Below are 16783 nucleotides of genomic sequence, written 5' to 3'. Positions count from 1 at the left end.
GGTGGAAAGTAGTTAGTATTACACAAACAGTAACAACCCCCCTTTTTCATAATCCTCTTTTTAACCCCCTCTTTGACTACAGATAGGAGGGAGATTAGGTTCACGGTTTAACTCAGTTCCTGTATAGTTTAGTCCCACCAAGTTCCAAGTCCAAATCTCCTCCCCTCCCTCCAACCTTGGACTTTGTCCAGAGCAACATTGTTTCTCAGGGCTTCCCTGATAGACTGGAGCAATATCCAGCCTGGAATACTGATCCAAGGTTGCCCAAAGCTTCAGCTCTCAGGTGCTGGGACTCTATCACTTGCTGAAAAGGATAGATGCAGCAGACCAAAACCCCAAACCCATTTCTTGGGTCCACGGGGCCTAAAGGTGAGGGAGAGTGGGCTACCTTCTCCCGCCGGGTCAGGGCTAAGTGCCTAAGCCTCTAAGTGCCTAAGCTTCAGGTTGTAATATCAATTGAGTTGGGACTTTCTTACTGTTTTAAAATGATTAATTAAGTGTCTTTGAGTCTTACTAGGTGCTAAGCCCCAGGTCCAAACCCCAATTAGGTGCTAAACCTATGTGGGTGTGAATTGGTAACCAAGGTGGGGCCTCAGGTGGAGCTAACTAAGGGAGGGCCTAGTTTACACATGAGTTTGAGTGACATGTTTGGGACATCAGAGGCTTTTAGACCACGTGGGTTTAAGTCGCCTCTTTGTGACGATTCTAGGTCACGTGGGTGAGTCACATGTGTGACTCACCCTGGGCCTGAAAAAGATATAAAACCAGGGGTTGGCTTTCTATTCTTTGGAGCTCTTACCCACAGCAGTGGTGGCGCGAGTGACTCTGGGCCAGCCCTCGTTATGAGCTCCCGGGCTGAACCTAGATGTTGGTAACTATGAATCTATATTTGGTCTGTCTGTCAATGTTTGTAATTTGTTTAGGGCTCTCACTCACGGTGGTGTTGATGTGGAGACTCCGGGCAGCTGTAGCTAAGGGCCTTCCAGCTTGTAACCTGGATGCTGAGACCTTGTTAAATTCTGGTAACTATGTATTGGGATTTGAATCAGACAAGGTCTGTCGATGTTTGTAATTTGTTTGTATTTTGCTCTGAAGTTCAGGGTACTGATTTTTTCCCCTGAACTAAGAGAATGATATGTGTATGCTGAATTAAAGTAAGCTTGTCAACCCTTAACGTTGCTTTCCTTACTAAAGCACCTGTGCTTTTGCAGTGTGTTGGCAGCTTTCTGGGTGCTGGTTGTTGGTGGATCTTACACCCCCACAGAAGCTGCTAGCCAGATTGTTGAAACACAGGTGAATGGGAACTTCACCCCTCTGGACACCACAGGAAAAAGACAAAGACACTGTCTCAGTCTGGTAGTTTTAAACATGAAGCCTGTTCTGTCTATGAAGCTAATGGATGGAAGCTAGGGGATGTTCCTACCCATATGCTGCCAACACAGAATGTCTTCTCTCAGAAGCAGGTCCCTTGGTCCCTTGGTGCCTTGGTGCCTTTCACTTGAGTGCCTCCATATTGGGTGATCTGGACATGCACAAAACAAAGCCCTGTTACATATCCCTTAGGATGCATTCAATGTTTGCTGAAGGGATTAATATCTCAGAAACCACAGGAAAATATGTACCTATTACTTTTCTTTTTTAAGTAAAGGGGAAGAAGAATATAAGAATTCAACTCATAGATTAGGTTCCTTTGTGGTGGGGTTTTTGAGTTTCAGGGTCAAAGGTCATCACAGCAATGTTCAATTAGAGCCAAATGGACAGACCGACCCTAGAGGCCATCAAATCCAACTCCTTCAGTTTATAAGTGAGTAAGCTGAGGCACAGAATGGTTAAGTGACTTATCCAGAGTGACACAGCTAGTAAGAGTCTAAGGTGGTATTTGAGCCCAGATTTTCCTGACTCCAAGTCCAGAGATTTATTCATATCCCCCTGCCTCCGAGTCTGTGTCTGTTTATGAGAAAAAAGTGCTCAGTGGTTGTTTACTTAGGCTTTTGTATGTTTTGGAAATCCAGATCATTCTTCACTATTTCCAAAAGAAAAAATAAAATTCTACGAACCCTTAAACAGCCAATTAAGTTTTTATCTGCTCTTTGCAAAAATAAGAAAAGGAGGAAGGGAGAGAAAAATCGTCTGCTTTCAATACTTAATATTTGTATTAGGAGGAGAGTTTGAACAAGAGAGAGATTAGATAAGAGCAAATAAATTCCCATATGGGGACAAAGGAGAAAAGAGAGCAAGTAGAGGTGTAGGATTGCCAGGCCAGAGCTAGATCTGTGCCTGAAACAAACAAGCCTGAAACAAACAAGTTGCCAAGTTTATGGTTTGGTTAGCTGTGCTGATGGCCAGAGGCAAATCCCTCTCCTTGGCACTCCCCAGGAGTCCTATGGCACACCATCTGGAATGAATATATGTTAACTAATTTATAGTTAGACTTTCATTTGATGAGGCAGCTACGTGGCACAGGACATAGAGCGGTGGACCTAGAGTCAGAAAAACCTGAATTCAAATGTGACCTCAGACATTTTTTAGAAGTATGACTGTGGATAAGACATTTAACCTCTTTCTGCCTTAGTTGCCTCAACTTTAAAATGGGGATGATAATAGTCCCTACCTCACGGGGTTGTTTGTGAAAATCAAGTGAGATAATATTTCCAAAGCACTTAGCACAATGCTTGGCACACAGTAGGTGCTTAATAAATGCTTTCCCCTTCTGCTCCTACTGGAAGAGGGGGGTCTCCTTTTTTTTCATTTTTTTTTTGTTTTTTGGGGTTTTTTAAAATTTATTTAATATATTTAGTTTTCAGCATTGATTTTCACAAGAGTTTGAATTAAAAATTTTCTCTCCATTTCTACCCTCCCACCCACTCCAAGATGGCATATATTCTGGTTGCCCTGTTCACCAGTTAGCCCTCCCTTCTGTCACCCCACTCCCCTCCCATCCCCTTTTCCCTTACTTTCTTGTAGGGCAAGATAAATTTCTACGCAGCATTGCCTGTGTATCTTATTTTCTAGTTGCATGCAAAAACTTTTTTTTTTGTTTTTGAACATCTGTTTTTAAAACTTTGAGTTCCAAATTCTCTCCCCTCTTCCCTTCCCACCCACCCTCCCTAAGAAGTTAAGCAATTCAACATAGGCCACATGTGTATCATTATGTATAACCCTTCCACAATACTCATGTTGTGAAAGACTAACTATATTTTGCTCCTTCCTAACCTATCCCCCTTTATTGAATTTTCTCCCTTGACCCTGTCCCCTTTCGAAAGTGTTTGTTTTTGATTACCTCCACCCCCATCTGCCCTCCCTTCTATCATCCCCCCCCTTTTTTTAAATCTACTTCCTTCTTCTTTCCTGTGGGGTAAGATACCAAATTGAGTATGTATGGTATTCCCTCCTCAGGTCAAATCTGATGAGAGCAAGATTCACTCATTCCCCCCTCACCTGCCTTCTCTTCTCTTCCTACAGAACTGCTTTTTTCTTGCCACTTTTATGCGAGATAATTTACCCCATTCTATCTCTCCCTATCTCCCTCTCTCAATATATTCCTCTCTCATCCCTTAATTTGATTTTATTTCTTTTGGATATCTTCCCTTCATCTTCAACTCACCCTGTGCCCACTCTCTCTTTCTCTCTCCCTCTATATACACATACTTATATACATACATACACATTCACTTATACATATATATACATAAACATATATATATATGCATATTCCCTTCAGCTACTCTAATACTGAGGTCTCATGGATCATACACATCATCTTTCCATGTAGGAATGTCAACAAAACAGTTCAACTTTAGTAAGTCCCTTGCAATTTCTTTTTCTTGTTCTTTTTCTTGATTACCTTTTCATGCTTCTCTTGATTCTTGTGTTTGAAAGTCAAATTTTCTATTCAGCTCTGGTCTTTTCACTGAGAAAGCTTGAAAGTCCTCTATTTTATTGCAAATCCATATTTTGCCTTGGAACATGATACTCAGTTTTGCTGGGTAGGTGATTCTTGCTTTTAATCCTAGCTCCATTGACCTCCGGAATATAGTATTCCAAGCCCTTCGATCTCTTAATGTAGAAGCTGCCAGATCTTGGATTATTCTGATTATGTTTCCACAATACTCAAATTGTTTCTTTCTGGCTGCTTGCAATATTTTCTCCTTGATCTGGGAGCTCTGGAATTTGGTGACAATATTCCTAGGAGATTTCTTTTTGGGATCTATTTGAGGAGGCAATCAATGGATTCTTTCAATTTCTACTTTGCCCTGTGGCTCTAGAATATCAGGGCAGTTCTCCTTGATAATTTCTTGAAAGATGATATCTAGGCTCTTTTTTTGATCATGGCTTTCAGGTAGTCCAATAATTTTTAAATTATCTCTCCTGGATCTATTTTCCAGGTCAGTGGTTTTTCCAATGAGATATTTCACATTGTCTTCCAGTTTTTCATTCCTTTGGTTCTGTTTTATAATATCTTGATTTCTCATCAAGTCACTAGCTTCCACTTGCTCCAATCTAATTTTTAAGGCAGTATTTTCTTCAGTGGTCTTTTGGACCTCCTTTTCCATTTGGCTAATTCTGCCTTTCAAGGCATTCTTCTCCTCATTGGCTTTTTGGAGCTCTTTTGCCATTTGAGTTAGTCTATTTTTAAGGTGTTGTTTTCTTCAGTGTATTTTTCAGTATTTTTTTGGGTCTCCTTTAGCAAGTCATTGACTTGTTTTTCATGGTTTTCTCACATCCTTCTCATTTCTCTTCCCAATTTTTCCTCTACTTCTCTAACTTACTTTTCCAAATCCTTTTTGAGCTCTTCCATGGCCTGAGACCAGTTCATGTTTTTCCTGGAGGCTTTTGGTGTAGGCTCTTGCACTTTGTTGACTTCTTTAGGCTGTATGTTTTGGTCTTCTTTGTCACCAAAGAAAGAATCCAAAGTCTGAGACTGAACCTGGGTGCGTTTTCGCTGCCTGGCCATATTCCCAGCCAACTAACTTGACCCTTGAGTTTTTCAGTGGGGTATGACTGCTTGTAGAGTTTAGAGAACTATGTTCCAAGCTTGGGGGATGAGCCAGCTCTGCCACACCAGCACTCCTCCTTCCCCAAGAATCCCCAACCCAGACTTGACTTAGATCTTCAGCAGGCTCTTCACTCCTGCTCTGATCCACCACTTAATTCCTCCCACCAGGTGGGCCTGGGGCCGGAAGCAACTGCAGCTATAGTTCTGTAGCTGCCCCATCTCCGCTGCCCCTGGGGCGGTAGCCGAACCATGAACTCCTTCCACTCTCGAACTCCTTCCACTCCCGCAGCTTTTCCCACTAACCTTCTCTGTTGTCTTTGGTGTTTGTGGGTTGAGAAGTCTGGTAACTGTTGCAGCTCACTGATTCAGGGCGCTAGGGCACACTCCGCCAGGCTCCTGGTCTGGTTGGTCTGCGCCACCCACACTGGGCTCTGCTCTGCTCTGCTCCCAGCTCCGTGTGGGATAGACCTCCCCCAGAGCCCATCCAGGCTGTCCTGGGCTGGAGCCCTGCTTCCCTCTGCTGTTTTGTGGGTTCTGCAGTTCTAGAATTGATTCAGAGCCATTTTTTATAGGTTTTTGGAGGGACTCAGTGGGGAGCTCACCCTAGTCCCTGCTTTCCTGCTGCCATCTTGGCTCCTCCCCTCTCCAGGGGTCTCCTTTTTGAGTGAATAAATCTACTGCTAGAAGTTTTAGCTACTGGGTGAGTGGAGCAGAGAAAGAAATATTTCCTTCCTCCCCTCCCCCGAACCTTGCAGGGTTTCACTCCACAGCTGCTTTGAGCTTTGACTACTTCCCACCCGAGAGTTGCTGGGTACTTTACTTTTTACATCGATTGGGCACAAGGAGTGTGGCTGATTCTCTCAGGCACTCACTAGATCTTTCCTGTAGAGTATCAGTTGCCTTTATCCAGTGGTTAAGGTCTTATAATTCTCTCAGTGGATTGAGAAATTTCTTCACATCTTGTGGATTTAAAAAAAAATAACTCTTCAACACTCTCTTTGGGGTTTTAGGAAAACTCCTAAACAGCTTTATAACTTTCACCCAATTAAGATTTGCTGGTCCCAACAAATCAACCATAGGGGATTTGAACCCGGGAAGTCAATACAGAGGGCAGCTGGGTGGAGCAGTGGATAGAGTGTCAGGTCTGGAGTCAGGAAGACTCATTTCCAGTGTTCAAATTTTGGCCTCAGACAATTACTACCTGTGTGACCCTAAGCAAGTCACTTAACTCTGTCTGCCTCAGTTTCCTCATCTGTAAAATGAGCTGGAGAAGGAAATGGCAAATTACTCTAGTATCTTTGTCAAGAAAATCCCAATGGTGTCCCAAAAGGTTGGACATGACTGAAAAACAACTGAACTACTGAACAATCCAGGAAACCAAGAATATGAAACAGTCAAGGTGTTTTCTTGGGAATATGTGGTTTGAAATGAAGTTCACCAGATTAGAAAGTAAAACTAAATAAAGCCACTTCTGCTAAGCATAGCAATATTCTACAAGAATAGGAAATTCCCACACCCCTCTCACCTCTGATGCCTCCTCTTCCTCCTCCTCCTCTTCCTCCTCCTCTTCCTCCTCCTCCTTCTTCTTCCCAATTCAGAGTCAACAGAAGAAACCAGGCAGAGGTAGCCCACACTTCCTGAGGTCGGGAGATGTTAATGACCCCTGCTGGACCTATGCAACAAACACCACAGAGTCTTGGGCTATAGCTTGTTGAGCTGGAAATAGTATTCCATTACTTGTATAAACCACCATTTGTTTAGTAATTTCCTCAATTGTCTAGACAGCAGCCTGAGGAACTATCTCCCTTAGGGTCAGGAAGTTTGTTTTACTTATAGATTTTCCCTCCCTTCTATTATCCTCCCCTCTTATACCCATCCCAGCTTGAATATTTTAAAAAAACAACTTAACAAAACCCACTGTTGCACATTTAGAGTTTTTATTGGCTGCCCCCTCCCTGTCTTTCAAACTTTTTCCTTACATTATTTAACAGTATATTCTTTATTTCTTTTTAAAAAATTTTATTTTTTATTCTGAACTTAAGAAATAAAACAAGAATTTCCATAGCATAGTAGAATAGAAAAAAGATGATTGCATGCTATTCCTTTTAAATACATAATAAAGTTATCATGTAACTTTCTCTTTTTTTCCTTCTTTTTCTATCCTTTCCACCTACCCTACAGATGGCTACCATTACATATTTCTATTTATCAGATCTTCCTCTTGATGCAGATAGTGTCTTCCTTCATATGTCCTTCATAGTTAACTTGGGTATTTATAATAGTCAAAATTACTTAGTCCCTCAAAGTTGTTATTAAAGCAATATTGCTTTTACTGTATACAAGGTCCCCTTGGTTCTGCTCACTTTGCTCTCCATTATTTCATACAAGTCTCTCCATGATTTTGTAAGATCATCAAGTTCCAGGGGTGCAATTGATTACCATGCAATACTTATATAGCTCAGCACACTCTACAGACCTGTCACACTAGCCTCCTTGGTGTTCTTCACAGATGAATCTCCATCCCCTCTATCTGTGGTATTGCCCTCTAGAGTCAAATCAAAGACCACCATGCAATAGGAGACCTTTTCTAGTTTCCCCTAGGTGCTAGCATCTTCTAAAGTTAAACTTTATCTACCTAAGATGTGCCATATATATATATGTATCACATAGGTGTATGTAAATATTTATGCATGTAGTTGGACCATTTCCTCCTTTTCCCCCACCACCACCACTGACTTAGAAATTCCTATTGCAATAGTCTCTTAAATGGGCTTCCTGTCTCATCTTTTTTTCCTCCTAACTATCCTCCACATTATTGTGGAAGGACTCAAAGGAGGGATGGTCAGAAAGGAAAGGAGGGTCTGGAAGTGGCAATGGAGAGCAAGGAGTTTGCCAGTTGCTTCTCCAGGGCCAAGGTCTTAGGGGATATAAATGTCTAGCATCATATAGGACTTCGAAGTTTGCACAGCACTTTACATACATTTACTCTTGTGGTTTTCACAACAACTACCCTATGACAGTACGTGATATTATTATTCTCTTTTTACAGATGAGGACAATGCCCAGGGTCACTTGCCCAGGGTCACACAACTAGTAAGTGTCCAGGATGGGAAGTGAACACAAGTATTCCTGATTCCCAGCCCAGGACTCTAACCATTCTACCATCTAGCTGCCTAGAGAAGACACACTAGTTCTGGAAAGGATGACCATGAATCCGGTAAAGACCATCAAGATTTCAGTATATTTATTTAAGGTATATGCTAACTGGGGGCATAGCCAAGATAACAGAGTAAAGGCAGGGACCTGCCTGAGCTCTCCTCCAAACCCCTCCAAATACGTTTAAAAATGACTCTAAATAAATTCTAGAGCTGCAGGACCCACAAAAAGACAGAGTGAAACAAATTTCCAACCCAAGACTGCCTGGAAGGTCGACAAGAAAGGTCTGTTGCCCCAGGGTGAGAGAGGTGAGCAGTCCAGCGCAGGCCAGGCCAGCTCAGACCAGGCCCTGGCAAAGTTGGAGCAGGCCTTGGGGGTGATTGAATTACTGGCAGCAGTGATAGTTTCCAGACTTCTCAGCCCATGGCCTCCAAAGACAACTTAGAAGATCAGCAGGAAAAGTCTGTTGGGCCTGGGTTAGAGAGGAGCACAGAACAGCACGGGCTTTTGCCAGCACAGCCCCAGCCCCGGCAAACCAGGAGCAGGCCTTGGGAGTGACTAAATCAGCAGCGGCAGCAGCTGCTTCCTGAGCACTCAATGCACAGATGGTAATGGGGTTGAACAACTGGTCAGAAGGAGATTACAAGGGTCTCTTTGCTAGCACTGAGGCAGGACTCTGTTGCTTTGCCCATACTCGGATCTGGGTGGCAGATGGTGGCAGAGGTGGCAGTCTCAGGGTGAGGAGGAGCACTAGCATGGCAGAGCTTGGGGTGCAGTGAAGGGGGGACCCTCCTCACAGTTCCAGGACAGAAAAGAGTGCTTGTGGTCGCTCACAGACCAGACCACAGGCCAAGAGGGAGTAAATACCTCTTCTTAGATCATACCACCTCAGAATAACTGAAAACTTACAGCTCTCTAGAAGTATCTCTGAAAAGAACTGCATAAAAACCCTGAAGCTTGGAACAGTTTACCTTCTACCCTGGAAGCAGAACTCTACCTTAACAGAGTTAAAAAGTCAAGTAATAGGCTGGGAAAATGAGAAAACAATGGGAAAAAAACTCTGACTATAGAAATTTACTTTGGTGACAAAGAAGATCAAAACATACACTCAGAAGAAGATAATAAAGTCAAAGCTCCTACATCCAAACCTCCAAGAAAAATATGAATTGGTCATGGAAGAAGCTCAAAAAAGGTTTTGAAAATCAAGTAAGAGAAGCAGAGGAAAAATTGGGAAGAGAAATGAGAGTGGTGCAAGAAAATCATGAAAAACAAGTCCACAGCTTGGTAAAGGAGACACAAAAAAATACTGGTAATACCTTAAAAAACAGACTAGGTCAAATGGAAAAGGAGGTCCAAAAGCTCACTGAAGAAAATAATTCCTTAAAAATTGGAATGAAACAAATGGAAGCTAATGATTTCATGAGAAATCAAGAAATCATAAAACAAAACCAAAGGAATGAAAAAATAGAAGACAATGTGAAATATCTCATTAAAAAATAACTGACCTGGAAAATAGATCCAGAAGAGATAACTTTAAAAGTATTGGACTACCTGAAAGCTATGATAAAAAAATAAGAACCTAGACATCATTTTTCAAGAAATTATCAAGGAAAACTGCTCTGATAATCTAGAACCAAAGAGTAAAATAGAAATTGAAAGCATCCACTGATCACCTCCTGAACAAGAACCCCAAATGAAAACTGCCAGGAATATTATAGCCAAATTCCAGAGTTCCCAGTTCAAGGAGCTGCAAGCAGCCATAAAGAAACAATTCAAGTATCACAGAGTCACAATCAGGATAACACAAGATTTAGCAGCTTTTACTTTAAAGGATCTGAAGGCTTGGAATATGGTATCCCAGAGGGCAAAGAAGCTAGGATTACAACCAAGAATCACCTACCCAGCAAAACTGAGTATAATCCATGATGGGAAAAAATGGATATTCAATGAGATAGAGGAATTTCAAGCATTCTTGAGAAAAGACCAGAACTAAATAGAAAATTTGACTTTCAAATACAAGACTCAAGAGAAGCATGAAAAGGTAAATAGGAAAGAGAAATCATAAAAGACTTATTAAAGTTAAACTGTTTACATTCCTATATGGAAAGATGGTATTTGTAACTCATAAGACCTTTTTTATTATAAGGGTAGTAAGAAGGAGTAGATAGATAGATAGATAGATAGATATAGATGATATAGATATAGATACATAGATACATAGATATAAAAAGAGAGAGAAGAGGCAAAGACAGAGACAGAGAGAGAGACAGAGAGAGAGACAGACAGAAAGAGACAGAGGGCACAGGGTGAGTTGAATATGAAGGGATGATATCTAAAAAATAAAATTAAGGGATGAGTGAGGAATGTATTGGGAGAAAGAGAAAGGGAGAGGTAGAATGGGGTAAATTATCTCACATAAAAGAGGCAAGAAAAAGCTTTTACAGTGGCGGGAAAGAGGCGGGAGGTGAAGGGGAGTGAGTAACTCTTATCAGAATTGACTCGAAGATGGAATAACATACACACTCAATTGGGTATAGAAATCTATCTTACTCTACAAGAAAGTAGGGAGGAATGAGATAAGAGTAGGGGGAGGAAGTGATAGAAGGGAGGACAGATTAGGGGAGGGAGTAGTCAGAAGCAAAACACTTTTAAGGAGGGACACAGTGAAAGGAGAGAGAAAATAGAATAAACAGGAGGGGGAACAGGATGGAAGGAAATACAGTTAGTCTTTCACAGCATGGCTTTCACAGTATGGCTATCATGGAAATACTTTGCTTGACTACACATATATAACCTATATCAAATTGCTTGCCTTCTCAATGGGGGTGGGTGAGGAGGGAGGAAGAGAGAGAATTTGGAACTCAAAGTTTTAAAAATGAATGTTAAAATTGTTTTTACATGTAATTGGAGAAAAATAAAATACTAAATTTTTTAAACAAAGAAAAAATACACAGAAGAGAACAGAATAAAATTCAGAAAGAAACAAAGACAAGCAGTATAGTTTGGCAACTAGCAAGTGAGTTTATTATATACACTTTTTAAAAAGGCAATCAATATGGCAAAAAAATTCAGTTACATATGCAATCCTCTTTATATTTCCTATTTCGTATATAGAAATTCTCTTTTCCATGTCTTACAATCAAAATAAAAATTAAATATAAAATAGGAGATAGTGAGATGAAAGAATTACAAATAATTAGCCAAGATTACATGGGAGGCATTATGGCTGTTCTCAAATATGTATATTGTTGCCATGTGGAAAAGGAATTAAACTTATTCTGTTTGACCTACCAGGAATAATCAGAAGTAATGAATAGATTTTGCAGTGGTGCAAGATTTTTGTTTGTTTTTAAAATTTGTGTTGATGTCATTTGCTTATTACATGATCTTTATATCTGAATAGATATTTCCTCCTCACAAAAACAAAGTATATGCTAACTTTAATTTATATTGTTCAACTTTCATTCATTCACTGAGGCAGCAAATAGCACAGTGGATATAGTGCTGAACCTGAAGTCAGTTAAGACCTTAGTTCAAATCTAGTCTCAGACACTTATCGGTTTTTTGACCCTGGGCAAGTCGTTTAGCTTCTGTCTGCCTCAGTTTCCCCATCTGCAAAATTTGGATGGTAGTAATAGCACCTATATTCCAGAATTGTGAAGATAAAAAAGTGATAAGACATTTTATAATCCTTAAAGTACAATATAAATGTTAGATTTTGTTATTATTTTCCTTATTACTTATTATTTAATCTGTCCTATTTTCTTTACATGTGACAGACTATATTCTAAGCATCTAAATTTTGCAAGAAATTTCTATTATGAACTGTAGGTCCCTGAGTTCACTTTCACTTTCTTTGTGTTGTACCTTTCCTAAATCCTGGATTGTAAATCACTCATGTAGTCAGTCAATCAGCTAGCATTTATTAAGCATCTACTACGTCCCAAGACCTATGCTAGGTGCTGAGGTTACAAAGAAAGGCAAAAACCAAAAACAAACAAAAGCAAACCCCCAAACCCAACAGTTCCCATTTGAAAATAGCTCACAGTCTATTGTGGGAAGGGAGGCCCAGCAAGAGGAGACAACATGCAAACAACTAAATGACTCTGTGACCCCATCTGGGAATTTCTTGGCAAAGACACTGGAGTAGCTTGCCATTTCCTTGGAGTCTCTTCTAGCTGAAACATTCTGTGGTTCTATGAAATAAAAAAATAGCATGAATACCAAAAAAAGTGATACAATTTGGCTCCAGCTTATTAGCAAAATTAATATTTATGTAAAAGATAGAAATCCAAATCCCTGGGCCTTGGTTGCCTCATTTGTGAGATGTGGTCCATTCCAACTTTAAATCCATGTTCTCAGGATCGTTGATGACATATCCTTGGTGTAGTATTGTGGACGATTCCTTGGACTCCTTAATTTCAATCAGAAGCAGGATTTTGATGAGCATAATTTCTTACTGGCCTGTTGTTAGCATATTCGTGCAGTGCACTATAAGCTGTATCAGTGGGCTCAATCACTTCTGAAATCTCCTTCCACTCATCAGAGCCTGGAATTCTCACACTGTCTAAGCGGACATTTTCAAAGAAGCACTTGACATTTCTTTCTGCCAATTCAGTAGCATACTTCTTTGATTCAGTAGTTAATATCTCCTTTTCCTGTTTCTTATAGATTTTCAGGAACTTTAACTGAAGAAAACTAACTTGTGATTTGCAAAAGGTACAGAACTTGGCAGTCGCACAGCAAACCATGAGAAGAGTTATCAACCAACCTAACATCTTTGGAAAAGAGAGCAAGACACAGCTGGGTTACAATTTAGCAACAACAACAAAGATGATGACAATGATGGTGATAATGATGATAGAAAAGTAAGAAAGAAAAGAAATCTCCCCCCACCAAAAAAACAGATGTTACTCTTTCACTCTTCATGAGGCTGGAGAAACACAACCTGAAAAGTGAAAAGGGCTAAATCCAGACCAGGGATCAGTAATGTTATCACTCACAGGTAACACCTGCATACTTGGAAAGTCAATCCTGTTCCTAGGAATGGCAGGGCCCCAAGGAAAGGTCCTAAACCATACATCCCAAATGGAAATTCAAAACCTAAGCAGTTGTGTGACTCAGTATAACCCAGGCAAAGGTAGAATAGAACATTAGGCTTGTTAATTCCAGTCTTTGATTTAATATCATTTTGCATGTTGGAAGGAAGATTCTAAGAATGGGATTCTAAGGATAAGTTCTAACTAATCATGTCAATTCTCCTTTTTAGGGGAGCTTGGACTTCATTTATTCACTCAGTAAATGTTCCATTAGGATAGGATCTGTTTTATTTTTGTCTCTGTAACATCATTGCCTAGCACAAATCTTGGAACATAGCAGGTGCTTAATAAATGCTTGTTGACTACTATACTAAACACCTGTTGTGTGCTAAACTTGTTCAGAAATTCAGAATTTAGCCGAGTCACAGTCCCTGTCCAGGGTGAGACAAATAATACAAATAATCATGTAACCAGGCTTCCACTGAAGCCTGAGGGTGGGGCTCCCACTGACTTAGCCTTTTTAATTCTCGATATTACATGATAGGTACATTAGAGAGGTGGAAAACAAAGTCTGAGGTACAATGATCCATTCTTTTCCAAGTCAGACTTCCTTGAGGAGATAGCTTTTATGTTGACTTTGAAAGAATAGCTAGTAATTCAACAAGCTAAAGAAGGATAGAAAAGGCATTGTAAGAACAGGTAATTTAGAATGGTTCCATCAATCAATCAACCAGCAAACACTTTTTTAAGCTCCTAAAATGTGATGGGTGCTGAGCATACAAAGAAAAATGAAATCGTCCCTGACTTCTAGAAACTTACTTTCTACTGAAGTGAATGTAGAGGAATAATGTCTACACATTCTACCTAGAAAGAAGTTACAAAATAATGGATGCAGAAAGAGGAAGGCATTAATTAGCCTCTGAATATCACAAGTTTCTAGTTTCCAACTTAGGCCTTCTGTGGGCTCCCCTGCATTTCTCTAACCAGTCAAGTTATATCCTCTCCTGTATCTCCAACCATTTCCTTTTCTCTGCCCCCACTCCCACCCCCACTGATCAGAATTGTTTTACTTTCTGCCTGAGTCTTTACCTGGGATTGAGCCCTGAGCATATTCAAGAGTCCTTGGATCTCCTTGGAATTTGTCTTCTGGCAAGGCATCTGTAGCACTTCCTTAGTACAGTTGGGTTTCTGCCCCTGACATAAGTACTTTTGCATCCACTCATTTCCACTGGCCGCACACTCATAGTAACTACCCCCAAGCAGCGCCACTGCAATCCAGGTGAATGGTGCCAGGGCAGCAGTCAAAGTGATTCGACTGCACGTCACCCTCCAACAGCACATCTTCATCCTGCTGTAACCAGGCTTGTCAGGTATCTCCTCAGAAGTGTCCCCCTGGTCTCTAGCACAGCAGCCAGTCATCAACCGAGCTGCCTTAGTGCTCAGCAGGTAGCCCAGAAGTAAGAGGATTAGGGCGGGAACCAGGAGGAAGAAGAGGGAATAGGGCAGGCTCCAGTTAGCGTTGCAGGGGCATTGGAACACTACATTGGAGAAGAGACTCTCCCCGCCAGCTGTCAGCAAGCTCAAGAAGCTCATGCCCAAGGTTTTGTGGTGTTTCGTGAGGTGGCCCAACAAAAGACGATACTTGTCCATGGCTTTCCTTTCTTCCTTTTCTCCTCCTCACTCCTGGACTCGTCAAGCAGATATCCTGTTGCCTCTACCTGGTTTCCTCAGCTGGATCTGAAGATTTTCTTACTAGGGAAAGGAAATGAGGGAGCGCAGGGCCGTGGAGAATGGTGTAGAAATGCTACTGCTTTATAAAAGAGGTTTCCTATTACAGGTTCCTTAAAAGTTTCACTTTCTTTTTTGATAGCATTAAACCAAGACCTTTGAATTTTGATTCACTTCAAACATGTCTAAGATAACAGTTGTGAAAATGCATCCCCTACTGGGAGGCTGAGGTGGGGGCGGGGACTAGGCAGTGTGGGGAGATCTCAATACTTACGCCAATGGTTACACAGTGAGCTGTAGCCCTGCCAATGAAGGGTAACAGTAACAATGAGAGAAGTTTGATTCATAGTAGGGCTTCATGACCAAAAACAATTCTGGAATTTTGCTATGGCTGAGATCATCCAGAGGGTAAACACAAAGAATTATTGTTATTCCAAATTCAGGGCACAGCTGGTTTGTTGGGCCTTAACTCTGGAAAACAGGGTGTCTCCTAATATCTTGGCACTGACCTAGAGCCAGAGATCCTGGAGAATGAAGTCAAGTGGGCCTTAGGAAGTGTTGCTAACGATGAAGCTAGTGAAGTCATGGAATTCCAGCTGAGCTATTTAAAGCCCTAAAAGTTGGTACTTTTTTGGGAAGGGGGAAGGCAAGGTAATTGGGGTTAAGCAACTTGCCCAAGGTCACACAGCTGGTAAGTGTGTCAAGTGTCTGAGGCCAGATTTGAACTCAGGTCCTCCTGACTCCAGGGCTGGTGCTCTACTCACTGTGCCACCTAGCTGCCCTTAAAGATGATGCTTTTAAAGGGCTGTATCTAATACAAAGCAAATTTGGAAGACATAACAGTGGCCACCAGTTTGGAAAAGATGGGTTTCTATCCCAATACTAAATAAGGCAGTGCCAAGGAAGGTTCAAATTACCAAATAATTTGCTCATTTTACATGCCAGCAAGGTTATGTATAGCAATATATGAATGGAGAATTACCAGGTGAGCAGGCTGGTTTTTGAAGAGGCAGAAGAACTAGAGACTAAATTGCTGACCTTTGCTGGACTTTGGAAAAAGCAAGTGAGTTCCGGAAAAACATCTACTTCTGCTTCATTGATTACACTAAAGCCTTTGTGTGAAACACAACAAAATGTGCCAAGTGTTCAAAGAGATGGTAGCAACAGGTCATCTTGTCTCCTGAGGAACCTGTATGCCAGACAAAAAGTAACAGAACTGAACATGGAACCACTGATTGGTTTAAGGTTGGAAAAGGTATATGAGGAGGCTGTATATTGTTGCCTTATTTATTTAACTTATATGTAGAGAACATCATGCAAAATGCCAGGCTGGATGAATCAAAAGCTGGAATTAAGGTTACTAGGAGAAATATCAACAATCTCAGATATGTAGACAATACCACTCTGGCGGCAGAAAGTAAAGAGGAAATGAGAAGCCTCTTGATGAAGGTGAGAGGAGGGTGAAAAAGCTAGCCTGAACTTTAAAAAAAACCCTAAGATCATGGCAACTAGTCCCATCACTTCCTGGCAAATCAAGGGAGAAGAAATGGAAGTAGTATCAGATTTCAAATTCTTGGGCTCAACTATCACCGTAGATGTCTATCGCTGTCATGAATCATGAAATTAAAAGATGCTTCTGGAGGGGGCAGAGCCAAGATGGTGGCTGGAAAGCAAGGACTTGCGTGAGCTCCCCCCAGGTCCCTCCAAACACCTATAAAAAATGGCTCTGAACAAATTCTAGAACTGCAGAACCCAAGAAATAACAGAGCGAAGCAGGGGTCCAGCCCAGGAAAGCCTAGATGGTTTCTGGGAAGGGTCTATTGTACAGAGCTGGAAGTGGAGCAGATCAGAGCCCAGCATGGGC

The 16783-nt window shown here is 41.2% G+C and overlaps 1 protein-coding gene across 1 annotated transcript; it reads right to left on the bottom strand.

Annotated features, from left to right (window-relative positions):
• Positions 1 to 11742: 11742 nt before the first annotated feature.
• Positions 11743 to 14984, bottom strand: LOC118857316 (calcium homeostasis modulator protein 6-like). Its single transcript, XM_036767998.1, has 2 exons — positions 14281 to 14984; positions 11743 to 12930 (listed from the first exon to the last, which is right to left on the bottom strand). Exons 1-2 carry the CDS (start codon positions 14839 to 14841, stop codon positions 12574 to 12576), a joined length of 918 nt encoding a protein of 305 aa, XP_036623893.1. The 5' UTR covers positions 14842 to 14984; the 3' UTR covers positions 11743 to 12573.
• Positions 14985 to 16783: the final 1799 nt, after the last annotated feature.

Source organism: Trichosurus vulpecula, chromosome 7, assembly GCF_011100635.1.
Source record: "Trichosurus vulpecula isolate mTriVul1 chromosome 7, mTriVul1.pri, whole genome shotgun sequence".
In the NCBI taxonomy this organism is placed as follows: Eukaryota; Metazoa; Chordata; class Mammalia; order Diprotodontia; family Phalangeridae; genus Trichosurus; species Trichosurus vulpecula.
The sequence above is the reverse complement of the archived record's forward strand: the minus strand, read 5'-3'. Positions and strand labels throughout refer to the sequence as shown.

What these genes read in the sequence shown, in the direction of transcription:
- LOC118857316 (XM_036767998.1), bottom strand. Translation starts at nt 14,841, where the DNA reads ATGGACAAGTATCGTCTTTTGTTGGGCCACCTCACGAAACACCACAAA. An exon ending in TGCTCAGGGCTCAATCCCAG is followed by an intron (nt 12,931 to 14,280) that starts GTAAAGACTCAG and finishes TCTTTTCCAAAG; the next exon opens with ATGTTAGGTTGGTTGATAAC.